This window comes from Stigmatopora argus, chromosome 13 (genome assembly GCF_051989625.1).
Source record: "Stigmatopora argus isolate UIUO_Sarg chromosome 13, RoL_Sarg_1.0, whole genome shotgun sequence".
Classification (NCBI taxonomy): domain Eukaryota; kingdom Metazoa; phylum Chordata; class Actinopteri; order Syngnathiformes; family Syngnathidae; genus Stigmatopora; species Stigmatopora argus.
The window spans coordinates 11,506,227-11,531,964 of record NC_135399.1 but is presented as its reverse complement, the minus strand read 5'-3'; the positions used below and the strand labels follow the sequence as shown (position 1 = coordinate 11,531,964).

General features: G+C 42.3%; 4 protein-coding genes across 10 annotated transcripts in view; 2 read left to right on the top strand and 2 right to left on the bottom strand.

The window, feature by feature from the left end:
- itga6a (integrin, alpha 6a) overlaps nt 1-3,184 on the top strand; it is a 21,073-nt gene extending 17,889 nt beyond the window's left edge. For 2 of the 4 annotated variants that reach the window (XM_077617351.1, XM_077617348.1), the window contains exons 19-25: nt 16-118; nt 219-389; nt 753-842; nt 919-1,026; nt 1,240-1,338; nt 1,426-1,551; nt 2,365-3,184. In XM_077617351.1, coding sequence (XP_077473477.1) covers nt 16-118; nt 219-389; nt 753-842; nt 919-1,026; nt 1,240-1,338; nt 1,426-1,551; nt 2,365-2,529 — 862 coding nt within the window. In that variant the 3' untranslated portion in view covers nt 2,530-3,184. Of the gene's footprint in view, nt 1-15; nt 119-218; nt 390-752; nt 843-918; nt 1,027-1,239; nt 1,339-1,425; nt 1,552-1,709 lie in introns of all 4 variants that reach the window. The other 2 variants (XM_077617350.1, XM_077617349.1) reach the window with 2 other exon arrangements.
- LOC144087068 (nuclear pore glycoprotein p62-like) lies at nt 2,729-6,514 on the bottom strand. Its single transcript, XM_077617352.1, has 2 exons — nt 3,918-6,514; nt 2,729-3,849 (listed from the first exon to the last, which is right to left on the bottom strand). Exons 1-2 carry the CDS (start codon nt 5,481-5,483, stop codon nt 3,691-3,693), a joined length of 1,725 nt encoding a protein of 574 aa, XP_077473478.1. The 5' UTR covers nt 5,484-6,514; the 3' UTR covers nt 2,729-3,690.
- Nucleotides 5,764-9,451, top strand: pdk1 (pyruvate dehydrogenase kinase, isozyme 1). The gene is made up of 11 exons (XM_077617353.1): nt 5,764-6,630; nt 6,958-7,099; nt 7,162-7,233; nt 7,299-7,483; nt 7,651-7,746; nt 7,805-7,882; nt 7,959-8,035; nt 8,114-8,212; nt 8,294-8,404; nt 8,499-8,612; nt 8,687-9,451. Exons 1-11 carry the CDS (start codon nt 6,522-6,524, stop codon nt 8,825-8,827), a joined length of 1,224 nt encoding a protein of 407 aa, XP_077473479.1. The 5' UTR covers nt 5,764-6,521; the 3' UTR covers nt 8,828-9,451.
- Nucleotides 9,330-25,738, bottom strand: ppp1r9ala (protein phosphatase 1 regulatory subunit 9A-like A). 4 transcript variants are annotated; one of them, XM_077617342.1, is made up of 20 exons: nt 25,505-25,738; nt 22,507-24,419; nt 18,460-18,592; nt 18,064-18,184; nt 17,691-17,795; nt 17,317-17,467; nt 16,076-16,234; nt 15,924-15,977; nt 15,495-15,724; nt 15,170-15,266; nt 14,948-15,062; nt 14,701-14,852; nt 14,250-14,556; nt 14,107-14,164; nt 13,929-14,000; nt 13,515-13,710; nt 12,915-12,959; nt 12,047-12,163; nt 11,222-11,410; nt 9,330-10,859 (listed from the first exon to the last, which is right to left on the bottom strand). In XM_077617342.1, the coding sequence occupies exons 2-20, from the start codon at nt 24,283-24,285 to the stop codon at nt 10,701-10,703; spliced, it is 4,239 nt and encodes a 1,412-aa protein (XP_077473468.1). In that variant the 5' UTR covers nt 24,286-24,419; nt 25,505-25,738; the 3' UTR covers nt 9,330-10,700. The 4 variants fall into 4 exon arrangements, with proteins under 4 accessions (XP_077473468.1, XP_077473472.1, XP_077473469.1 ...); XM_077617346.1 differs by lacking the exon at nt 12,047-12,163 and having other exon boundaries at nt 25,505-25,735; XM_077617343.1 differs by lacking the exon at nt 12,915-12,959 and having other exon boundaries at nt 25,505-25,735.

Genomic DNA, 25,738 nt, shown 5'->3' with positions numbered 1-25,738 from the left:
TGCTCGTTTGATCAGAGAAGCCAACCCTCATCGTGTTTCTTTCGGGGGAACCGTGAGAGGAGAGAGCGCCATTAAGAGCGAAGAAGAGATCGGCAATTTAATCAATTACAACTTCAGAGTAGGGTTATTCACTTTGTAATCGCGGGGAGAAAAAATCCATGTTTAGAAGTTAAAATCGGCTTCATCTAAGACCCTTGTTTTTCATCTTCCTTTATCAGATTAACAATTTATGGGAGTCTTCTGTCAAATCATCATTGCACATCCAGTGGCCTAAATCCAACAGAAATGGCAAATGGCTTTTATACCTGGTGAAGATGAACGCTAAAGAAGGAGCACGTGACGTCATTTGCACACCAGATTCGGAGATTAACCCTCTCAAACATATCCAGGTACTCTATTCACTGAAAGATAACATCAAATATCCCTTTTCTGTTATGCATATACATGTCGCGTAAATGAACTTCAATCATTTGCAAAATCACTTTACAATGCGTTGGAAAAAGGACGTTCAACAAACCTAATGTGAACAAATAACGATAATTTACAAGCCAGATTATTAGATACACAATGCTAATATTATGTTGTACCCCTTTTGCCTTCATATTCCGTATTTAGCATTTATTCCACCTGTTATTTCTCAATTTTACAACTATAATTACTTTTTTGGGCTTCTTAAGTGTGTATTCTTTGGCTGGTGCGACTTATACTCAGATGCGACTTATGGTCTGAAAAATACTTGTTTTTTTTCCCAGGAGAGCTCTGCATTCAGGACAAAGCGTGAGATTGCGCCGAAAAAAACAAGAGGCAAAGCTTCCTCACCGTCAAACAAAAATAAGATTTTGGTGAGCATCATGCCGCATAAATTTGATACGTGAAGTTGATTTTTTAGTGGAGATTTAATGGGTTTTTTGTCTTAAGGCATGTGGCAAAGACCTGCAGTGTGTGCTGCTCAAGTGCCCCCTGCATGGGCTCGATGGGACCACCGTGGAACTCAGGGCTCGTCTATGGAATGCCACCTTTCTGGAGGTGTAACATTGATTCTGCCTCTGGTTTATAATTGTATGGTCAAATCTCACCCAAATTATGTTCTTAAAGAATAACAACGTCGTGTGACAGCTTTTGTATTCCAAATTGTCGCACGATAAACACGAGTCTACACAATTTGAAATGATCCAAAAACTTAAGTCGACAGTTATGAATCATTTTTTTGTGAACTAAAGTAGTTTTCTATTTATGCAGGATTACACTTCTCTTTCATCCTTGGATATTACCGTGAAAGCTTCACTGGTGCTCCACACCCAGGCCACAAACATGATTTTGAGAACTCCCGATACGGAGGTAAAGCAACCTAATGTCGAGTGAAATACACCATGCCAGTCTACCCGCGGATATTTCCAAGTCAACGGTATGTTTGTAATGTGGCAGGTCACGCTTACCGTGTTCCCGGAGAGTGCCGTGGCCCAACATGGCGGCGTACCCTGGTGGATCATCATGGTGGCTGTTCTGGCAGGGATCTTCATTTTGGCCTTGTTGGTCTGCCTGCTGTGGAAGGTGAGCGAGAGAAGTGACCGTTGCCTAAAAGTGGGAAAAAAAGGGGAAGTACAATGTATGAGGGAGGGGTTTTTTTTGCTTTCATTTTTTATTTTTTTGAACTGTTCATTCCATTTGTGATTGTGGATGGCTCACCTTCGCTCCCCCCCTCCCTTCAGTGCGGTTTCTTCAAGAGAGCATCCAAAGAGCAGTGCGATGCGGCCTATCACAAGGCTGAAATCCTCGTTCAGCCCTCTGACAAAGACAAACTCTCTGCCGAGGCCTGAATTTTAGGCTCGGAACAGGTTGAGAAACGAGCGAAAAACAGAAAGACTTGAGCATGTGTGGCGACTAATGAACTCACCTTAGAAGCTTTCTGCACAGAAGCAGAGCCGACCCAAGACCAATCTTTGTCCTCTGCGTAGAATCATGTACACCGAATTCTTTATCATTAGCGGTCGCCATCAATGGCAGGTATTGAGTTCATGATTAAAAATATATCATTTGGTTTGGACACCTTATTTACAAGGATTAAATTGAAGTATGACGGGAATAAAAATTCAGATTCAGATTTTGAAGGCTTGGGTCAGCTCTGCAGATTTTACCCGACACATATCGCACACTAGATTTAGTCATGCGCGATATGTGTGACAAAATCAGGCGTGCTTTTTTTTAATAGCGAGCTTTACAAGTGCTTTGCCTGACATCGGCTTGGCTTTTGAAAACGTGCCTCAAAATGCAGAAAGCATGCTCAAATTTCTTTACAACTCATGGCGTATTAGGGTTAATCTCTCTTGTAATACTAAATGTTTTCCAAATGTGTTTTCCGTTTAGTGTGGATTCTTCAAACGGTCCAAGCAGGAGGAAACCGTCCCTCAGTATCACGCCGTGCGGATCCGAAAGGATTGTCCTCACTACGAAGACGCCAAAGTCAAGCTGGAGGCTTTTGAGAAGAAGTCGTGGATGACAACTTGGGTTGACGATGAAAGTTACTCATAATAGGGACAACCTATTATATTAATTAGTCTTCAATTTTAAATGAAACATAATGGTCACTACTCCTGCACAATGTAATGAAGAGACAAAAATAGCTGCAGTAAATTAGGATGAGCTACCAGATTTTATCTTCCCACATTATACTATCATTAAATTTAAATTCAGTGCCCCTGCCAGAAGAAAATGGCAAATACCGGAAAGGTTAGTTTTCTACACTGTATTTTTTTTAAACATGTTTTTGTATTTTTGTACATAATTCTGCACATTGTATATTTATTTTTTGATAAATCACATGGAGCCAAAGATGTTCAGTCTATGATGTAAAGCAGGCTAACATCCAGTTGAAAATTAACTACTGATCTGATTAAGTGGTACAAACTTAAACAACAACAAAAACAAGGCTATGCAAAGATGACTTGGATGAACATGTGTATGTGTTGTATTTGAGAATGGACCCTTGGGGTATGTTTTAAATAGCAATTTAAATCAGATGACTCAATGTGAACAGATGTTTTGCTTGTTTTCTTTTCTTTTAGGTGCTATTGTCACTAAATAGGTTCTTTTCTGTAAGCAAAATAAAGGGGGGAATTTGGCCTGAATGTGATATTCAGCATTTTCTTACCCAGAAGTGGAATAAACAATGTTTTTGAAAAATCAACTTTACTGTTTTTTGTCTTACCGTTTCAAAGTTAGGCAATATATTTTTCCCAATTGGACTATGCTTTACCTAATAATGCTGACACAATTTATGCACTGCCACTGATGATGACAGATGTCCAATTCAATTGGAGTGGGAGGGCTTACAAAAATGATTCAGAGCCAGCATTTCCCATTTGAAAACAGATTGGATCCCAATTCCAGGTAATGGCAGCCATATTTATGCACGCATCTGTGGAATAACAGCCAAATCAATTTGAGCGTGCATTTTGAAAATGGTGACTACTTATTTTTTTTCTATTGACTATTTCCCCAAAAATATCTCAAAACATGTATTAAATATTTTGAAAAAGATGATTTCTTAAACTTTACAAAAAACTTTTGGGGGAATTATCTATTATGAATACTAGTTGAGAAAAAAATATCAATCATTAGGAACCCCTTTGCTGCTAATGTAAAAATGTATACTTCTGTCAAGAACTCCAGTGTTTTGGGGGCATCTTTGGTTCAGTCATACGTCAAACGGAATGTCTTCTCCTGCTCCTTGCGCTGGTTGTCACACAGCTTGGACACTTCCTCCACTCGTCTCTGGAGCAGCACCGAATTCTGGTCGATCCACTGGAGCGAATCCATGTGGGCGTTGAGGATTTTGCAGATCTGCTGAAGCTGGAATAGGAAAACAATGGTTAAAACGTGCAGTCGTATAATCAAGGTAGCGCCGGGCTCCATCTTACCGGATCGCTGGTGTCTGCCGGACCGCTGGACGTATTTAGGTGCTCGATGATCTCCTTCAGGTCTTGGGACATCCTCTTGAGCTGGGCGTCCACGTTCTCCGCCAGCTTGTACGTCCGCTCGCGCTCCTCGTCGGCGTTCTGCATGTAGATGGTGCCGCTCTGCTCTTTGACCGACTCCTCCAGCGGGGAAAGCAGGTCCTCCAGCTCCTTTTGCTGCGAAAGGATGAAATCCAGCTCCTGGTTGAGCCTCTTCTGGTCCAGCTTCACTTTCTCCATCTCCTTGTGCAGGGATGTGATTTTCTCGCCGTTTTCCACCAGCAGGCGGTCCCAAGCGTTGACCTGGGTGGCCTGCAGCAGGAAATGTCTCTCTTGGTCTTCCAACTCCAGGCTCCATTTGTTGATGAGGCCCTCGAGCTGGGCGTAGGTCAGCACGGCGGGAGCGGCCGAGGTGATCGGGGCCGCCACCGCCGTCGAGGTCGTGGTAATGATGCTGGTGGTGGATGCGGGTTTCAGTCCCAGCGAGAAGCCCGCCGTAGTTGCGGTCGGAGCCGGGGCGGCGCTGGAGGTCACAGGGCCGAGAGGTTTCAGCGTGAAGGACAGACCCCCAGGGGCGGTGGTGGTGGTGGTAGCGGCGGGTACTGCAGCAGGTACTGCGGCTGGGGTCGGGGCGACGCCAAATGCGAAACCCGAAGTAGGGGCGGCGGCCATTGTCGTTGTCGGGGCTGAGAATAGAGATGGAGCAGCCTGCGTCACTGCAGGGGGAGCTGGGGTTGAGGAGGGTTTAATACCCAAGGCAAAACCTCCACCCTGCGGAGCTGTGGCTGCAGGGGTGGTCATGGCCTGGGCACCCAGTGTGAGGCTTGGGGTGGCGTTCGACCCAAAGGAGAAGCCACCACCCGTGGCACTTGCTGTGGTTGCCGTTGGGGCGACCTGGACTTTGTTACCAAAGCTGAAGCCCCCGAATGACAGGCCTCCTGGTGCGCTGGCCATGGGTGCTGGAGCTGCCATGGGGGCTGCCATGGAGGCTGTCATGGGGGCTGCCATGGAAGCTGCCATGGGGGCTGCCATGGAAGCTGCCATGGAAGCTGCCATGGGGGCTGCAATGGGAGCTGCTGCAGCTGTTGGCTGGGTTGGAGCTGGAGCTTGGGCTGGGGTCCCGAACGAGAAGCCTGTGGAAGGGGTCATGCCAGAACCCAGGCCGAATCCAGACGACACCGCCATCCTCGGAGCTGCGCCGGTGCCCAGCGTCAGACCTGCAGCCGGGGCGGCTTGAGGAGTGGAACCCAGGCTAAACGTGGTGGTGGTGGGGGTCCCGAACGCAAGGCTCCCGCCGGAAGGGGCACTCTTCGCCGGGGTGCCGAAGCTGAAGCCGCCGGGCGGGTTACTACTGGCGCCGGTTTGCGGGGACGATCCAAAAGTAAAGCCGCCGCCGCCGCTGCTTCCGGGGGCTGGGGCAGTCGACGCGGTCAGGCCGAAGCCCGTGGTGGGTGCCGCAGTAGCGGCGGTCTTCGCTACACCGAAAGAAAACCCCGTGGAGGGCTGACCGAAGTTAAAGCCGCCACTCATTGTCGCTTAAGGGAAGACGACGTTCAAAATGGTTTACGGACCTTGCTGCTCTTTGGCGGGTCGAACAATCGGAACGCCTCCAACAGATTAAAGTTGAGTCCGATGATGCCGAAAACGCTTATTGCAATACGGAACTTGCAGAAAAGTTGCAAGTCGATTATCATTAAACTTGAGAGCATCTAAAGTAAATTAGATAATCATCACAGTCAAAAACGCGGCTTCGAAATGCGTTCCATCGTCACATAGGAGCAGGCTAACCATGCGTTTGCTAGCGGAAGCCGTTGTCTTCTTCGTTGGTAATTTGTAGCGTCAAGTAGTTTGTTAAGTTGCCCTGAGTTTTGTCTGCAGGGAAATAAGTGCCCATCATTTTTGACGAGACGTTTAACTATTTTGAGTGGTCACGGAACGACGACGTAATATGGTTGTTAAGGCAACGCTGTTTGTTTTCCGCTAAAATTGAAAAGGGGGAAAAATAAATGGGACGTATTGTAATATTTATTTTTTAGACACGAACGGCGGGTTTTCAGAAAACTAGCAATACACACGAAATGTAAGAATATCTGAGTTTAAATATTGCATTTGCTACCATTTCTTGTTATAATAATATATTATCATCCCGTTGTTGGATCAATGTCTTTACAAGGAACACGCATTGGCTACAAATGGAGTACTAGTGTCCACAATATTTGGAAAAACAACACGGGGGTGAACAAGAAGTGTACTATCTCGATCCGAGTAGTTGTCTTTGGAAGCTAGCTGCTAGCCTGCCCTATTTCATACGTACATCCACTTTTTTCATTTGCATGTCTGCCTCAAGTATAAATATATATTTTAAAGAGAAACATATCGATGCATTAACAGGCATAATGGAGCATGCATACCTTCCATCCGATTTTACATCAGCCCTTCTGAAGCGTTGCTTTCGATAGTATTTTTTTAGGGTACCCTCTCGTTTACAATGAAGCTAATGCAGTTTGAATACTAGCTCCTACCCAATCGGATACATTGATTTGTGCTAGGCGCGGACGGACGACAATTATGAGACTTTTAAGGTTTCTGCGCAGTAGTGTGTCCATCGGGAAGGACATTGACTATTATTCGAAATTCTCGCCCTCCCCTCTGTCCATGAAGCAGTTTCTGGATTTTGGTAAGACCTAAAATTATCAAGAATATTGCTATGTTGACTGTTGTGGGCTTGTCAGGTGGTTGTAATATTTTGCAACCTACTGAAATTATCTGATTCACTACCAAAGACGGATGAACAATGTGGAAAAAAAAAGAATAGAAACATTATATTCATGTAGCCATATATTTTGTGGTGTTCAAAAGTAGGTGATCTCTTGTGGGAAAAAAAAATCCTCTGTTTACACTACAAACTGCAATCAAAATAATATTATGATCCTGTTTTGCAGTTAATAGTCTCACAGTGACAATAAAAGTGAGTATAACGTGATCAATCTCCCCCACAACTCAGGTTCAGAAAATGCTTGCGAGAAAACATCCTTCACCTTCCTCAGACAGGAGTTACCTGTCAGGCTAGCAAACATCATGAAGGAGATCAACTTATTGCCAGATAACCTGCTAAGAACGCCATCGGTGCGCCTGGTCCAGAGCTGGTACGCACATTCACGAAACCAGGAGAAAAAAATGAAATTAAAAAGATGTACCTGTGTTTCAGGTATGTGCAAAGTCTCCAGGAGATTCTGGAATTTAAAGACAAAAACACAGATGACGAGAAAGTGACATACGAGTATGTTTTTATTCTACTGATTTACCTCACAGCCATGTCAAATGTGCCATGCGTCCGCATTTAAGTTTCACAGATGCGGTGATCAAGATCCGAAATCGTCACAACGACGTCATCCCGACAATGGCTCAGGGTCTCGTGGAGTACAAGGAGGCTTACGGGACTGACCCGGTGCTAAGTCAGAATGTGCAGTATTTTCTTGACCGGTTTTACATGAGTAGGATCTCCATCCGCATGTTGCTCAACCAGCACAGTGAGTATCTTTTGAGTCCTGTTCAGTGTACTAGTTCATTTTTACTGGTACTGAAAATAGATTAGGCATCTAGTATGATCAAAGGCAGGCAATTAGTAAATACAAAAGAACTGTGGTATACTTCCGAAAATTAAACTTATTTTTTTTGCTGCTAATTTGATCTCAAGCACTCCTCTTTGGTGGCAAGGTGAAGGTCAATCCAGCACATCCCAAACAAATCGGAAGCATTGATCCCATCTGTCGAGTCAGTGATGTGGTCAAAGGTAACGCAACGTTGCCAAGTGCTTTTATATAAATACTAACGCTTATTCTCAAATTTAGATGCCTATGAGAATGCAAGAAACCTTTGTGACCGATATTACATGAATTCCCCTGAGGTCACGTTGGAAGAATTCAACGGTATCTATTGGAGAACAAAAACAAAATAGCTCTTGAGTCTTTGACATTAATGGAAATCAGTACCTTGTCCTTCCAGTCAAAGACGAGGGAAAACCCATTACAATGGTCTACGTTCCATCTCACCTGTATCACATGGTTTTTGAATTGCTCAAGGTAGACGATGCTTTTTGAGGCACTTATTGCTAAAAATGCTAAGCATGTATAACACAGCTGTGTTCTATCTCGTCATAGAACGCCATGCGAGCCACCATGGAGCTGTACGGAGACGCCATGGAGCATCCTTCGATCCGTGTTCAGGTGGCTTTGGGAACTGAAGATCTGACTGTCAAGGTGGGTTTAGCGTGCATAGTCGTCATGTTGACGTATGGAAAGTGTGCCTCTCTGTTATGGGGATTTTATTGTTTGGAACAGGTGAGCGATCGCGGAGGAGGCGTCCCCCTGCGGAAGATCGACAGGTTGTTTACGTACACGTATTCCACGGCTCCTCGGCCCAGCATCGACGGGTCCCGGGCCGTCCCTCTGGTGGGTCATCTCGGGTCATCAGGTTTGGGTTTTTTTCCCCACGTGGCTTGGGATCACCGAGCTTCAGTTTTGTCTTGTTTTTGTTGGGATGTAGGCCGGTTATGGATACGGTTTGCCCATCTCGCGACTTTACGCCCGTTACTTCCAAGGGGATCTGAAATTGTACTCTCTGGAGGGATACGGGACCGATGCCGTCATCTACATTCGGGTAAAGTTTTAGATTCGGAGTTATGTCTGGTCAATAGAATTGTAAATTTGACGAAAAGGAAACTTTCCTTGCAGGCACTTTCCACAGAGTCCATCGAGAGGCTCCCAGTGTACAATAAGTCAGCGTGGAAACACTACAAGACGAAACACGAGACCGACGACTGGTGCGTCCCGAGCAGTGAGCCTAAGGACTTGACTACGTTTCGCCGGTTCTAGATGAGAACGGACGGCTCTCCTCTAGCAAAGTGTTCATCTTTGTCTTGTAGTCCATCGGGGGCTGTTTGAGCATTTGTTCCCCCAGCAGTTTTCATTTCTTTTTCTGTCACTACTAATCAAACCTCAAAATGGACATCATCATTGGCTAACAAATGCTCAAACAGTGTTCTACTTGTGCAAGTCTTACGTGTAATTTTAGATTTATTCAGTACAGAAAATTGAACTAAACCCATTTTTATTCCACAATATAGATGGGAATTAGCTAACCTGCTTTTTTGGGTTTGGTTCTTTTAAAATGGATTTCAAGTTATATTTATGAGAGAACAACCCCCTTTTTAACTATATTTGTGTTTTTAAATGGTAGATACTTTGGGCAAGGAACAAATCTTTTGAGGGTATTATATAAAAACAAGAATCTATGCAGGGTCAAATATTATCTATTCTGCTTGTCTGTAAATGTCTGTTATCTTATGGTTTTTAAAGTTGACATGGTCCTGGAGAGTTGTCATAGGGAAACTTTTTATTCATCTGTTTAATGGAATGATGTTTCAAATTACATACATCATCAAGATGAATGTGTCATTGCTGTTTCAAACAAATTAAACAGGTTTGAAGCAAAAGCAACATGTTTTTTTCATTTAGAGCAGTGAAATGGATTCCAATCGTCCCCCCAAAAATGTACAGGCACTAACTCAAGAGTTATGAACTATTATACCGAGTGGCACATTATATTCTCAATTATAAATACTAGTAATTCCCACAGAATGCTAAGAGAAGAAATTCATAGAGTATTTCAAATGTTCTAGAATAAATGCCATATTGTCATAGCCCTAAAACAGCACACTACATTTTCCAAAAGTTCCAGAGTTAAGTAGTTGATGTTAGTAAACTAAACTCTTCCTTTTCCCTTAGTTTCCAAAAATGGAAAGGAATAACAAAATTAATTCTTAATGATGTTTTTATTTTACGCGAAATGATCAATAATTGGTGACAATAGCTAAAGTGCACTCACATTGGAATGCAGTCAAATGTAAGCAGCAGCATTTCCAAGAAATGGGACGTATCTCTCGGCTTCAATTGTTAGTGTTCAGCCAAGGAAAATCAGTAAACAATCTTTTTTTTTAATATGTTGTTTGTATTAAAAAACGTTTGTCTTAATCCTGGAAATAAGAGCAAATATCTTTCCATTTCATACAAAAGTGTACTGAAGAAGAAGCACTTGGCATCCTATTCCAGGCACGTGTTTACCGTCCAGCGGACGAGTGAGTGTGCATTTTTATCTTTTTTTTTTTTTTCCATGGACCGTTATGATTCCGACTCAACACTATTGGCTAACAGAAGCAGAGCCCTCACGGTCCTAAATTTGGCCTAACTATTCTACTCAGTAGAAAACATTAGAAACTATAAAACTGTCACTATTTAGATGAAAAAGTCATGCGGATAATTGGCACACGTATAAACGCATTTATACATTTAAAACCTTGTCGTTCATGGAAGCTTAAAAAGACAAATAGTGCTTTTGACTCCACTGTACAATAGAAAGTACGTAAAACAGTAATGGTATAATAGCAAAAATATCACGTTTCATTAAAAAAAATGTGCATATCATGTCTGAATACATACATTATAATTATCACTTAATGTAGCATTATAGTGGTAAAAAAATAATAATAATTCTGAGGCCTTTAGGCTAAATCCACCATGCTGAGATTTCCAATCTCACAATAATGATTTATATTAGCGTTATAATGCTACAGGAATCTCAGGCGCTAAAATATGATCGAAAATCACAAGTGGCACTTTAGTCTGCTCAGTGTGGGCACTTCGTGGTGTGAGATAACCGTCAATGTCTTTGTGAGCTTCGTAGACTAGTTCAGCAAACAGAATCAGTACTGACCGGAAGCCGTCCGCTACGGCGGATTTCCTTCTCCCGTTTTTCTTTTTGCTTCTCCATCTTTTCCTGGGCCTTGCGCATGTCCTTGAGCTTTTTCTTGATGGTGGATCGGTCGCTCTGACTGGACACACCAAGTGCCTGAGGAACACCATGTTTAATTTAAGACTCCAAAAGAGAATGTTTCGAAGGTTTTACAAGCCATGATCTGAACAATTATTGAATAAAACAACATGGATTGCATTAAGGAAGAAAAAAAATGCTAAAAACTAACATTTACTAACAAATATATTCCCTAAAATAAATCCTGAAAGTGTTTTTAAAATGGGTGCCTTGGCTCAACGGTCGTTAAACTTGACATTCACTTACCGCAGTCATGTACAAATTCTACATTAAATAAGTCAGAGAGCACAACAGGCCACAAGATGGAGGTCTTCCACAGGCAAAGAAGAATTGACTTTGACCTGTCTCTTACTCTATTATTTCGATGTATTCATTTGTACCTTTAACTTCTCACTGTCCATGTGCAGAAGTTGTTGCCCGTCGATCCCCTTGGCAGTAAATTCAGCTGTGTACTGGTCCATGTTTACGCCCATTAACCAGTGACAAACCTGTTGATTGGTCCATTCAGAGACAGGACGGTTCTGCCACTGATATTCTTTGCCTGTGGCCGCTGGCTCATCATCCAAACTCTACGGAGACACAAGAAGCATGGTAATATTGAAATACTTCAAACTCTTGTTTTCCAAAGCTTTCCTAGAACTTGACTATTATCATGAGTGTTACTGATGCTTTCAATGTCATGCGTGATGTGCAACATGAAAAATGATCAAGGTACATGCTTTGGCAAGACGATAAAAAAGTGCAAAAAAAAACCCAAAACAAAACAAGCCCACACTAATAAAACTACTACATGCTGTGTACAACGCTCCATGCGAGATGACCGACTATTGAGCTAACTACAGAAATTCCCAGATGCACTTAATGTGACCTATGCCTTAACACTTGAAATCAGTCAGCAAAGCACTCGCATTCTTTTGTGGTCTACCCATGTCGTACAGAACAGAAAGTCAAGCACTAGTTTATGGCACACAACAAAGCTAAGTGGACGCTGGCATTCACTAAACAAAACGGCTTAAAGACACACACACACACACACACGCATGCACACACACTAGGCAGTTCTCTTCTATTTCCTCTCTATTCAGGGTTTCGTCACAGCTGCAACGGGGAGGGGCCTTGAAAAGCATGCTTGAGAGTATCCCCTTTCAGCACCATCAAGGCGTCCCACACAGCTTTTGTGACTTGGCAACAAGGAGAGCACTCACCTCGCTGGAAGAGAAGATTAAAGTATGCGAGCGCCCAGACAGAGTGGGTTCAGCGACTAACCCAGAGATGTCTGAACTGGGACTGGCTGGGTTACAATCATCTACGACTGACAAACTCTGGTGGAACAAGTGGAGACAAGGAGCGCATTTATAACACATACATCTACAGGTGGAAAGGACAGCAGTCATCGCGAGAAAGGATTAGAATGTTAAGGAAAGCCAGGTCACTGAGTACTCAATCATTTTTCATCTAAACAAATCTACCTTTACATTCTAGGACATTTACCCCCCCAAAAAACAGCAATCGACATCTAAACTACATCTAACGGGTAAAATAGTGGGTCAATATCACTATAAAGTGCCCTTGGTGTCCTCATCAAAATTAATCAGACAAATACAATGCTGAGTTCTTTTAAAAAAAAAAAAACAGTGACTAACGACGGAATACGTGAAACTGGATTTCTGATCCTATACAAATTGAATTGCATTGATATGGAAGTGCCAATTTTTTTTAAATATTTTATTTAAGCTCCGATGACATAACCAAAGCTTAAACCGCCACTTCCAGAAAATAACAAACAACTGAAGTAAAGTCTACTCAACAACAAGAATAAGAAGTAAACGCCCAATTTTGGCATTGAGATGGCGGCATCAGGGTTCCTTACCGTGATATTGACTCAAGTATGAGCTAATAATGAACTATCAGCAGACCCAACTGCAAGCAAGGCCAATAGTCCTGTGGCCATCAGCAAATATTGACATGATAGATTTGCTATACCACCACTAAAACACGCCAGTAAAGAAAAGTCAGCACTAGATTTGTTAGTAGTAGTGCTTGAATGAGTGGACAAAAACGGGCATACTGTACCAAATCTAATGAGCGACTGAATAAAGAGGACCAGGAGAGATTTGTCTGTCCAAAGAAAAACATGGTTGCTTCAGTAAGATGTGTGCACATGAATGATTCAATACTCACACCGAGCTAAGGTGTAGCAGCCACGTCTTACTTTTGATCTTATTACAATGTGATGGAAACACTTGTCAGAGCATGGCGTGTCAGTTTTTGTGTATTTGCAGGCGAGCAACCAAAAAAGACAGAGCTAGAAAAAAGCCAGTAATTTGACTCGAGGCGTTTGAAGCGTTACCATTCGCAGATGAAAAGTGACCAAATTCTTAACAGCTCAGCTCTCGGTGATGGCCAACATGTGGATCCACTTTTTGTGGCTTTTGCATAATGTAGGGAATTTGGATAGGAGGTCGGTAAGAGCAGATGTTTGGAAGTGCATACTAGTATTGCCCTTTCGATGGCGTGATGATAACACGGGGCCGGCCGGGAGAGGGATCAGGTTTTTGGCCTCGCTTATGTTTTGTTAAGTGGAAATTTACGACATGAGAAAATACTTCTGTATTAGGCCTGGTATGAGTACAAATAGTCTGCTTCATGGAAGGTTAGGCCAAACCTCAATACCTTGTTCTTGCGATCCTGGATTTGCTCACTGCTGCTCTCGGCGTAAGGCAGGCTGCTGCTGGAGGAAGATGGCTCCCGGTCTCGGTCCTTATCTTTGTCTCCGAACCAAGAGAAGGGCATGCAGGTGGGGATAGAGGTCATGGAATCTGCAGGAGACAAGTTACCGCCAGAGTCTTCCAGTAACTCTGCTGATCCTCTAAAAATGAAGAATAACAAAAACAAAAATGTTCTTTTTGGGTGTTGTGGCAAAAATATAAAAAAATATATATATATATATATAAATTTTTACTTGTACTGTAAAAGAGTTAAATGGGTCCAAGGATTGTACCATTTGTTCCATAATTCAACTTTTGGACCAATCTGTGATGTTACATTACATTAAGTCAATTGCCAGTTTATTATTTTAATTTTTACCTGCTATCCAAAGACATTCTCATTGCTTCCTTGTCATGTTTTCTTCCTTTCCCACCAGACTTGCGAAGGCCCCTGTTAAATTATTGAAAAGGAAAAAAAAAATCCTTGGATTAATGAGTGTTGGAGAATGGTAACTATGATTTGAATTATACTAAACTATAACATTCTTCAACCGTACCCAAAGTCGGGAAATCGTCTTTTAGGTTTCGTGGCTGATGTCGGTTCAATGACTTCCTCTGCAACAAAAGACACATTTTTTATTTAAGTCAACCAGCAACAATATAGAAACATTTTGTGTCATCATAGTTAGATCTGCAATACCTTTGGGCACTTTTTCTTTGACTTTGGGCTCCGTCTTCTTGACATTGCGCATGATTCCGGACGGCGATAATGGTGTTGAAGCGTCACTTAGAGGGGACAAAGACAGACTTCCACTGCTTTCAAGACTGTCCCCCTGTGACGGTGACAGAGATGGGCTGTTGGAGAGCTCCGCCTTACTCTTCAACTCATCTTTTCCTTCATTCATGGAATAGCAGACGGGCACTGGGAGGGACAGGCTTTCCTGGATGGAGCTCCTTCTTGGAAGCTCCTGATCCTCCTGGTCATCCTCGTCTTCCTCCTCCGTTTCCTGTCGGGCAGATGTTTATTAAGAACGAGAAGAATACGAGAAAGGAGACAAGTTTTGGTTTGGACTGGCTGATTCTCACACAGTTGTAGTGTTACACCACAACGTGATAGCATTTGGATATAAAGGATGATTTCCCTGGCTGACCTGTGTTTGGCTTGAGGACACGGTGAGACTCTCCTTCAGTTTGTTTCGAGAAGGACGCTGACGTTTGGCCTTCTGTGCCAATAAGCCTTTTGCTTTGTGTGCACTGGTATCCAACAGCTCTGTCTCAGGGAGCAAATCCTTCCAGTCTTCCTCTACACAATAAGTATAGCCAACCAAATGAGGTTTATATTTTTCTGATTAATCCCGTTATATACATATGTGAATACATTATAATTCCTCCTTGTACCTGCCAGTGAGTCCACTGACTTTTCATCAGTGGCTGAGACCCGAAAACTGAGACCATCTTCTGGTGCGTTCTGAAGCTCCCCTCTTGAAGCCCCCCCAGACAGCAAGTCAACTATCTGGGGACAAACACCAGCATTTGTCAATATCACTTTTGCATGACTGCGTGATATACTATGTTGTGATTTGTTATTATTTTAAGTCAAATATGTCTATAATGTCTTACCCTATTCTGCAAGATCTCCAGCTGTTCTTGGTATGATCTTTCTTTTTCGTCGATACTCTTCTTCAGCTCTTCCTCTTTCTTTACAAAGTCGATTTCTCTGGAGAAAACACGAGGATATAAGTTTTAAGTGTAAAATATAATCATGATCATCGCTGGAAATGTGGTTTACAACTATTACAAGCAGCTCTGTGACGATCGTTAGTTCTTAAGGAGAAGTAGTCCCACTCAGCGGACATTTTTCTCAAGTGGTTTGATTTAGGATTTGGTGTTTACGACAACAAACAGCAATTCCAAACAACAGGCAGCTGTGTATTGGTTCACTCACTTCTGCTGGTAATCTTTGAGGAGTTTCTTAGCCTTGTTGTACTTTTTGTCCAACGTCTCATACTGGGCTTGGGTTTCTGCTAATTGTTCGTTTATTGTCTTGCACAGTGTCTGAGTTTCAAGGCAATAACTCTCCAATTTGAGGATTTTTTCATTGCTATCCTCAAACCTTTGCTCCATTGCAGACTCTCGGGCTTCCCATAGTGATTTGTCCTCCTCAGATTCTCTAAGCTGTGTAGACAAGCATCAGGTGTTGTTTAAAAACTACAAATTCAATCCATACGGTATTCTCTAAATGTGCGGTTCAGTATATTAGCTGACAGCACGATGAAAAAAAAGAATGCAAAGCAATTACCCAGTACATTTTTGTCCAGAGTAACTACAGTTTTTATTCTTTTATAACCTTTATTTGAAGTCTTGGCTGTCATACCTTTTCCTTCAGTTGATTAATTTCAGCTGAAGAAATGCTGTGTTTAAGCTGCAGCTATGAGAAGAGAAAATTACATTCAATCACCGATTGGCTACAAAACATGAACATTGATTTACATCTGGAAAAGCAGTGTAATGGAACGGAAAGTGTACCTCTTTAAATTTGAAGGCCATCTGAGAACTGTCCATTTTAGTTGGCATAAACAAAGCCTCGGAATCGGGCAACTCAAATACCTCCACTTTATGGCCTGGAGAAAAATTGGAGCCAAGGATTCTCTCATTCACCCTGTCGTCGTCCTCAAAGCGCTCCTCCTGACATCCCAGATCACACATGGCATCACATAGTGCAAACAATAATACACCCGACAGGCCCGGGAACATGCTGTGCGTGTGTCAACAACACTCCCAGTGACAGAGTTCAACACGGTCCGGAAGTAAATTCTGGAATGATATCCAAACATCGGCAGGCTGGTCGACAGAAAGCTTAACGGGGGCTGGACTGCGTGCGCATTTGAAGCAAGTTTATTGCATCAACCGCTTTCCTGTCACTTCATTCTCAGTGACCACAAAGTTGAGCACAAATATTAAGTAGGAATGTGCCCAATCTGATCATGTGATGGAAATTGGGTAAAAAGAAAAGATGGTTTTAAAAATGTATTTGTTTACATTTTTATTAACTCATGAGTTGCCAATGATGGTGAGACACATCCAATCCATTTTGAATGGGAGGCTTGGCAGCGATCGTTCAAAGTTTGGGGCGCGTTTGAATAGTATTTGTGCAGTGGGACTTTTTTTCTAAGTCCCACAGCTTGAAAATTTTTCTAAATCCTGCTGGGCCCGAAGTTTTTCTGGCTCAATTTTTAAAAATGTCTTTTATTCACGGATCATTAGTTGAGTAAAATACTAACGAAATAAATAAAGTGCATAACTCTGGCAATATTATTAATTAGACATCTTGTATTTAATTAATCTTGATGAATTACATTTGAAATGTATAGCAATTATCTTTAAATAGCTACATACACATATTAATACATTGCTTTGGTATCGTAACGGGACACGATGTCAGCAGATTCTCAAAATTAGGTGACTCGGACTCACTTGCAAAAGTAAGTGATCAGGAGATCCCTAATAGTAAATAGTAGTTGTTTAAAATGATGCAGCATTTGTTCAGCTGGCAGTAAAACAGCAAAGTTCCACCATAAGGGGAAAAGCCTGACCCGAGAAAGCACATTCCACAAAGTGACCAGACGGGCCTTGAAAAACAGCAGCAGCACCTGTTGTACTCACAGCAAGGTGCCCCCCCCCCCCCCCCCCCCCCCCCCCCCCCCCCCCCATCATTTGTGTAGGATAAATAGCTGGGCTTTCTATGAACTCAACACCAGTTGACTCACCTCCTCTGTGGAGTGTTCATAAGTATCATCCAGGTGGTTAAATTGTTGCTGCTGTTGGTGATGATGATGATTCCTCTCCTGCTCTAGGGTCTCACTGATGAGGCGGGCTACCTCACTCTGTGCCCCCGGCTTTTCTCGACCGATCAGAAACCTGTTTGCAGCAATGTGTTAAAACAGTAAAAAATAGATGGGTTGAGGCTTGAGACCTTCACACGTCATTGTTTCATTCCATCATGATAAATCATTCACCAGACTTGACATTTTGTATCTCTTTTTAACTCAACCTGAACGAGACATGCGTTCTTATATGTGGGAAAAAAAATCTTGGAAATCAACAGGTTAAGAGATTTAAGTTTTGATGGGCTTTGGCTAACCTGACAGAGCCTTTGGTGTTCTTAAGAACGGTTGCTGCAAACAGTTGTGTGACACCAACCAGACTAACACCATCCACCTCCACGATCTGGTCATTCACCTCAATTCTAAAAAGAGAGAGGACAAGTATAGTGACCCCTCGGCAAAGCATTTTTTTTTTTTTTACAGAGGGACCATAACCTCAAGCAGACATTATGAAAAGGCTCAGGAAATACAGGAAGTCAGATTATTTTTCTTAGCTTCCTTCAGAGTTTATAAATAGAAGCAGCTATTTATGTCTTGTTGGTCTCGAGACCACTATAAAAAGTAATGGGAGTGAACCGTGAGGTCATTTGAGCGTAAGGCTGGGGACACAATATGGACCTGGTGACCCACCGTCCATCTCTCTCAGCTGCTCCCTCTTCTGTGATGGTTTTTACAAAAATTCCAAGCTTCTCCAGGCCTTGATCAGCTCCCACCCCCATTCCAATGATGCTGATGCCAAGACCGTTGTCTCCTAAATACAAACAAATGGCAAACTCATAAAAGGCTGGATATGGAGAATTGAATGCCGATAGGCCTAATTTGACATGCAAAAGGCTTGAATAAGATGAGTGTTTATTATATCTGATAGCTGAAATGTGAGTCATCCGGCAATAGACATTGTTAAACACAAAAGAATGCTTTCTCGTATTGCTTTGCAAAACAGCTTTTCCCTAAAAGCTACTTCTAGAATGGCTTGATTTATTATAGCTCAACTGGAATATTTTACTAGTATCATTAAAAGACAACCTTTCTCAATTTCCACAGGGAACACGTCCATCTTCTCCACTCTCTTCTCCAACTCGTATTCCGCAGAGGCGGAAACAGGATCCACGTCATCATTGCGCCGATCATATTCCTCATTTGAGAATGTACTGAACACCTATGTAGGCCACAATAAACAGTTATTTTATTATGAGCAACACATCCTTTTGCAAGGCGGCCCGGCGGATGAGTGATTATCGCGTCGGCCTCGCAATGGGGGACCTGGGTTAAAATCCAGGTCGGTCCACCTGTGTGAAGTTTGCATCTTCTCCCAGGGCCTGTGTGGGTTTTCTCCAGGCACTCCGGTTTCCTCCCACATTCCAAAGACATGCATGGTAGGCTGATGGACACTTTAAATTGCCTTTACGTATGGGTGTGAGCATGAATGGTTGTTTGTCTCCTTGTGCCGTGTGATTGGCTGGCCACCAATTCAGGGTGTTCTCCGCCTCTGGCCCGAAGTCAGCTGGGATAAGATCCAGCACCCCCCGCGACCCTAGTGAGGATAAAGCGGTTCAAAAAATGAGATGAGATAAAAGAAAGCCAAAAAAGGAATCTGTTTTTTAACAAGGTGTGATGTTTTTTTTAAGCCAGGCCATATAAAATTCTGACTAGGACTCTTAGGCTGTGTTCTGGTTGGAATTATATTTCTACACACCTCACAGTAGGGCAGAGTGTAAGCTGTGGAGAAAGTAGGACACAGCTGGGGCAAGCTAAGCAACGGATATAGTAGTGAGGATCAATTCTCCAAAGGGTGTTTGTACTCTTTTATCCGAAAAAGAAGGTAAATAGTCCCGAGGAGAAAAAAATTCCGTAGAATCCAGCCAAATAGAAAAGTAGTCAACGGCAGCCTTAATATTATAGCAATCAGATGTGTTGATTTAGAAATGCTCGAGGGATGGCAAATTTAACTGAAAGTTATTAAAAACTTGAAAACCATCAGTCTCCTAGTTTTCATCTGCAAGCCAGAAGCAATGTACTACTGGGATAAATGTTCCACAGTATTGTCAAGAATAATTACAAGCCTTTACATCTTTTGCGTGTTTGAAGGTGGATTTGCTATGATGGATTCTCTACTTTTTGGCACACTTGGAGGTGGCCTTCAATTTAAACTTTCCAGGTCAAATAAAAGAAAAAATACACACAGAATTGGTCTGTTGTGGGAAATATTGAAATGCTACTTATGCATAACGTAAGACAACCCTCCAAAAGTACGGGTCCTCATATTTCCGCATTTGCCACGTTTAACACTGCAAGGACTAGATAGTTTATGCATTAGAAATTGGGTAATTAGGTTAAAAAAGCAAAAAATACCCTGGCAGAAGCAAAAGATTCCGCTCAACAGCTCCCACGATCCCCCTGACAATCCCACCCGTTTCCATGCTTTGGCTGTTGCCATGGACTCCCGGGCTTTTTATTTCAACTATGTTCCGGTTATTGCTGTAACCTAATCAACCACTACATTCCTAACAAGAGTAAAATACCAACAACAGGTTGGTGGGGAAGAGAACACTGGGGGGAAAACAATCTATCAAAGGTTACAACATTTCAAAATCTATTCTTTGACACTGGACCCAAGTTCAGACTGGGTCCACGCTATCCCTTCCAAAACTACACACCCAAGTGTAGTGAATGTCTACATTTGAAACGGCAGAGTACACACAAAAACTATAGCATAAAATTGTAAGTTGCAACCATTGCCATCCTTCCCCCATTCCCCTCCCCACAACAGAATACCAATGTGGGAAATGAGTCAGGAGCAGCAAAGAACGCCAACCAGAAAAATAGGCGGGGCGACCACGGGGTGGAGCAGCTGGTAATATTATAAGCAAGCAGACCTCCAAAACACAACTAATCAGAGTACTTTTTTCCCCTGTAAAAGCTCATGCTGACACTGGGGTGGAAGCATTGTGATGTTTACAGCACATAAAGGGGTTATAAGTGATTCATAAAAACTATCAAGCAATTTAAAAAGTGGCTGCAAGGAAAACCAGAGCACCATAATAAATAGGACCATGTTTTCTAAAGAAGAGCAAAGCTAAGCAGGTTGAACAGGTTTGCTGCTTCTGTCCTGAGGAGCTCTCTGAAATCTTTGAACAAAGGTAATGATAACGTCCAGCCGACACATCCTATTTGTTTTGGAATCATTACAACGAGCCCAATAATGCTTGACAAATAATATGAGTATTCCAATGTAAAAGGTTTTTCGACAAGCACAACAATTGAAATTGACAACAAACAATTCACATCAGACGACCGCAAAATTGAGCTCTGGCTCTAATTCGTGGACTCCCAAAAGACAAGGCCCCCCATTTTAAAACCACAAACACTCACTCAAAGTCATTATGACTCTGCAGTCATATGGGTTTATAATTTAAACGGCGCCAAAGGCTCAATTCCAATTAAATGTCACCGTGTTTCCATTTATTGAACACCCAACTACAGTAAGCTAGACTGTGGTTTTCAAGAGCAATCTTTCTGTTTTTCTTGGGGAGTCTTAAATATGTATTTTCTAGGGGATTCCCAAATTTAATATTTCTATCTATTTGAAATTAGATTTAGTTTACCATAAACAAACAAGGTAGGTCTAAAATGTACGACACTTTAAATAACCGGTTCCTCATTCCCAACCTTCCTTCTTCAAGTGCAACATGTCACATAAAATTCAAATCAGCCAATCCAAATATTTTCCGTCTTTGTTCCCAACACACCTGCTGTTGCCAGTGTTAATCATTGAAAACTTTTAGTCGATATCTGCATGCAAAAGCCTAAGATTGCAGTTTTATGCAAACATGTACTAAAACACATCTGATCATATTTGGGCAAGGGTATTCATTCCAATATGGTGCAACCCCTTTAAACACAGAGGAATTTAACTAGTGGATCTCCTGACCAAATATAATGTGCAAGTGTATCCTCATCAAGTAGAATTCATACATAAGGCGCACAATTTTTGAAGGAAAGAAAATAAAGGTTTTAAGTGCGCCTTATAGTCAGAAGAATATAGTAAATTACAAGTACATTCACAAAACAATACTTTCTTTCACTGTTAAGAAGACTTAGGTGATGCCGGGATCTAATCTTGATTCGAGATTCAAACACAATGCAATTGCCCTCTACAAGCTGGTACGCTTGTGTAGGGTTACAAAAGCTCAGGCCTTTTTGGTCACTCTCCTTTCCCAACTTTTGAACCTTTTCTGAGGTAACAGCCAGATAAACAAAGAAATATTCAAAAAGGGCAAATCATGTTTTTTTTTAATTAGAGGATCTTTAACATATTCCTGGTGGTAAGGAATAATATGTATAAAAGCACAAATGTGCTACTACAGGCAGAAGGCAGTTATCAGTTCGCATGATCTAATTATTCAACATGGTACTAATAATTTAGCAGGAAAGCCAAAATGCCAATACCTGTACACAGCATCGAAAATTAAATTAAATAGCACAAGTGGCCAGTAATCGGAAACATTAAGTGATAGTTTTGTGATGAAGGAATGAAAAAGCAACAAGTAGCTTGTGAAGGCTCTCCTAGTCACATCTTTGCACAAAGTATCCCTATTGTTACCGTGGTTGAGCAAAGTTCAGTGTAGCAAATTGTTGTAACTGTTTGTGTGCCTTCACGTAGGTCACCCACCCACCCTCTCATCCCCTCTCCCAGAGCCCCCTGCCAGGATGACTGTGGAGGATCCACACCCAGAGATAACAGTACAAAAACACTGTCACAATTGATTGGGCTTAATTATTTTTCTTACTTTGTTTTAACTACTGTACGGAAGGGAAAAAAACAACAGCTAAAATACCAAAATAGATCACACCAGATGAAAATGTTCCAAAATGTTGGACATTCTATCTTTGACATACTCTTTTCTACTGTTTTGTGATTTGCACTATTTGAGTTGTTTAAGTCATCGTCACAAGCCTTCCTGTAAGGGAAAAAAACTCAGGTGTGAAAATAATGTGTGAGTTATCAAGAAGGTCTTGTGCATTATGCAATAATTATGCAAGCCATTTTAAGGAAATGTATTGATATCTTACCAGAATGGGCTCCGTAGAAAACTTGATTTTCCTTTTTGATGGTGGCGACTCTTCGTCAGAAAGTCCCGGGGCCTCATAACAATCATCATCATACTCTCTGTACATTCCCTCTTCCTCTTCTTCCTCCTCCTCTTCTTCTGCATCATCTTCCATTAGGACCTGGTCTCCATCCTTGTCGTCCACAAAGGCTGCATTCTCAATACCGTAAACCGGGGCTCCATTTACAATGGTCTTTTCATTCTGCTCCTCTAGCTCTCCCTCCTCATGTTCATCAGCTTTGTCCTTAGGCTCCTCTTTAATTCCACGTTGCTCAGGGTAGCTTCTTGGTACACTGTGAGCAGGAGGGTTACTGCTCCGATTTCCTGTTTTAAGTTTGTTTGTTGGGCATTCATCTTTCGGCTGAACGAACGTGCTGTCTGCAACATCCATATCTTCATTCTCCTCACTCTCTGAAGATTCATTCTGAACCACTACTAGCTCAGCTCGTACCACGCTGACCCCTCTGGAATCTATCGAGGAGGTCTGGCCGGATGTATTTTCCTTCTTAGGACCTTTTGCTGAACTGTTTTTACATTTGGTCTTTTCAGTGGATGCACTTGAGTAGGTGTTCTCCAAGCCGGACATTTGCTTCGTCTCATCACTTGACGGTGACTTACAAGGCTTGCTTTTATCCCCACCAACGGATGTTTGACACAATCCATCCCCGGATGATGAGTGTCGCTTGTATCCATGGCTAACTGGGGCTGTCTTCTCAGGTTTGGGAATTGGATCAGTTGTAGGAGAAACTGATTTGTTAGAAATGTTGGCAACTGGGGATGTAGGTTTAAGACCAAAGCTCGACGTGGAGGATGTTGCCTTGTTATTGACACCTGTCACACGAGACATGTTCTTATTATCGACATCCGCTCCAGGTGAAACGTTTGCAGCTTCTTTAACAGAAGTGCTTTTGTGTGAGCCTCTTGTAGGTGAGGTTTGGGCTGCGTGTTCAGCCATATTGTCAGACTTTGCAGTCATCGTTTCCCCTTTGGCAGCAACCATGTAGTTATCCTCTGAATCATTCCCAGCCACGTAATTCTCCAACCGTTTTGACAGGGGCCCTGAATTTAGGGACACCCTTGGCACATTCTTTTTTTCATTCTCAGCATCCGGTCTACATCTAGAACTCGATGTATTAGTCTGCTCAGATTTGAAGGATTCTGAAGAACCCGATGCTCTTCGTTTAGTTTTTCCTTCATCAGACGCACTTCCTAGAGACAGACGATTTGATAGTCTGTTTTGTGAAGATTTTTCACCAGCAGGACACTCTGTAACGCCTCGCTCAAATATTTTTCTAGTCACAGAAAACTTTTCTGCCATGGACACTTTGTCAATCTCCACATCCTCTCCTTTGGGAGCTTTATCTAAATTGTGAGATTCTGCACTTGTTGGGCTGTTGAAGTTAACCCTGTGAGAGCCGACTGGAACTTGGAGCTTTGGTGAAGTCACCTGGGGAACATCCGACTTTAACGGTGCCTTCACTTCTTGTTGCTCCTCCTGTTGCTGGCCGTCCATTTGTAGAAATATGTTCTTGATCTTGTTAACTCTGGTCCCAAAAGGCCTCCCCCGGGAGTCCTCACGGGCGTCGCTGGATCCGTTTGCATATGACTTGGCAACACCTTCTGATTTTGAGCCGTCAAAGGAGCATTTGATAGCATGGAAGTCAGATTTGTAAGCATTTCTGTGAGGGGAGGCACTCCTCAGGGTCCTCTCACCACCTCCTTTGCTTTCAGCTTGGATCATTTTGGCTTTTTTTTTCTGTTTAAATTCAGTTTACGCTCAATTTAAAAAATATTTGGCAGTGAACGAATCCCACTTCACCTCCACACAGGCAGTGCCATGGGTCCGGCGGAGCTAAACTCATAAAATGAAGGCATCTAAGGGATGGAAACATGAAGTCAGCTACTTTAGTACTGTGGCATTTACAGCAAGCCTTTATTGTAATAAATTTACCCTTGCACACAATTGTATATAAGCTTAACAACATGAATATGACGGTCTTGTGTTTTTATGGCCTTAGCAACTTTAATTTAAAATTTCTCCAAATGTATTCTGTGAAATTACATTATTTTGAGTGTATGAGTTGTGAGAGAGGTCACCTACTAGGATTGTCCCACCTTGCATGGGAACTATGGAAAAAATCTTGATTTATAGTATACCACAAAAATGGGAAGTGCAACCATGACAACGAAGCCAGGTAGCAACTTTAATTTGAAATTTCTCCAAATTGAATCTCTGAAATTGCATAATTTCTGATAGGATTGACACATCTTGTTTTAAAATTATGGCAAAATATAAATTTACAGTTACAGTATTGCAAAAGAACATTCATGGGGATTCACATAATATTGTACTTGTACTTCTGTTTTGAATGAAATTACCGTAATGCTTGGACTAAGCGGGCAGACTATTTTGAACGTACCCTCATTTAACCACGAAAACGCGAACGTCCGCTGGCTTGACCGCAGTATCATTCACTGAGTAAAAAAAAGACACCCACGCTTAGAGCGGAAATAACATTCACCGTACTCCATGAAAATACGTACCTATTTTACCTCATAGCAATCATGTTAACTATTAATGAAAGCGTCTCGTAGCATTATGTAACATTAGGTAATTGTTAACTATCGGCGATTTTGTTTTTGCGCTTGTCTGCCTTTGGCAACTTGATAGTCTTTGTGTGTAAACCGATTGCTAATTAGATACCGGGTCCGGATAAGTCGTAACAATGTAAAGTAACTTCGCTATCAACTACTTTATTCAGGAATCATTGAGATCGATTTGGTTGTGATGAAGAATGTAACCCCGATTCAAGTAGCGATTAAGATCGAATTCAAACAGCGCGATCGCTCTCTCAACTCTTACTAAACAATTCCTCATCCCAGTGTAGTTTCAGTCACGAAAACTCCCCAAATGTGGAAGCGATTTCGCACAAACAGCACCCGATCGAAAGAAAACTCACCCCCGACTCGCTTCATGGCGGTGGCTCGCCCACGATTTGGCCGTTTAGCCGAGACAAAGTTGTCCCTTCTCCCAACTAAACGCCATCATTCCCCGCTCTCTCCAACGAACGTCGTCCTTCCTCCTCGCTTTCCCAGCAGACCCAATTGTATCTCTTGGCGGATGGGCGCGCGCATTCGGCTGCCCGAGGGGGGAGAGAGCCTCGCAAACGCACGCGCATTCCAAGAGAAAAGCC

Excerpts from the sequence above, each read along its gene's own strand:
- ppp1r9ala (XM_077617342.1), bottom strand. The coding sequence starts at position 24,285 with ATGATCCAAGCTGAAAGCAAAGGAGGTGGTGAGAGGACCCTGAGGAGT. Across the intron at positions 15,725-15,923 it reads TTAATCAACTGAAGGAAAAG|CTTAGAGAATCTGAGGAGGA; the intron begins GTATGACAGCCA and ends TTGTCTACACAG. Across the intron at positions 13,711-13,928 it reads AGAATGTCTTTGGATAGCAG|AGGATCAGCAGAGTTACTGG; the intron begins GTAAAAATTAAA and ends CTTCATTTTTAG.
- pdk1 (XM_077617353.1), top strand. The coding sequence starts at position 6,522 with ATGAGACTTTTAAGGTTTCTGCGCAGTAGTGTGTCCATCGGGAAGGAC. Across the intron at positions 6,631-6,957 it reads GAAGCAGTTTCTGGATTTTG|GTTCAGAAAATGCTTGCGAG; the intron begins GTAAGACCTAAA and ends CCCACAACTCAG. Across the intron at positions 7,484-7,650 it reads CATGTTGCTCAACCAGCACA|CACTCCTCTTTGGTGGCAAG; the intron begins GTGAGTATCTTT and ends TTTGATCTCAAG.
- LOC144087068 (XM_077617352.1), bottom strand. The coding sequence starts at position 5,483 with ATGAGTGGCGGCTTTAACTTCGGTCAGCCCTCCACGGGGTTTTCTTTC. Across the intron at positions 3,850-3,917 it reads CGGCAGACACCAGCGATCCG|CTTCAGCAGATCTGCAAAAT; the intron begins GTAAGATGGAGC and ends TTCCTATTCCAG.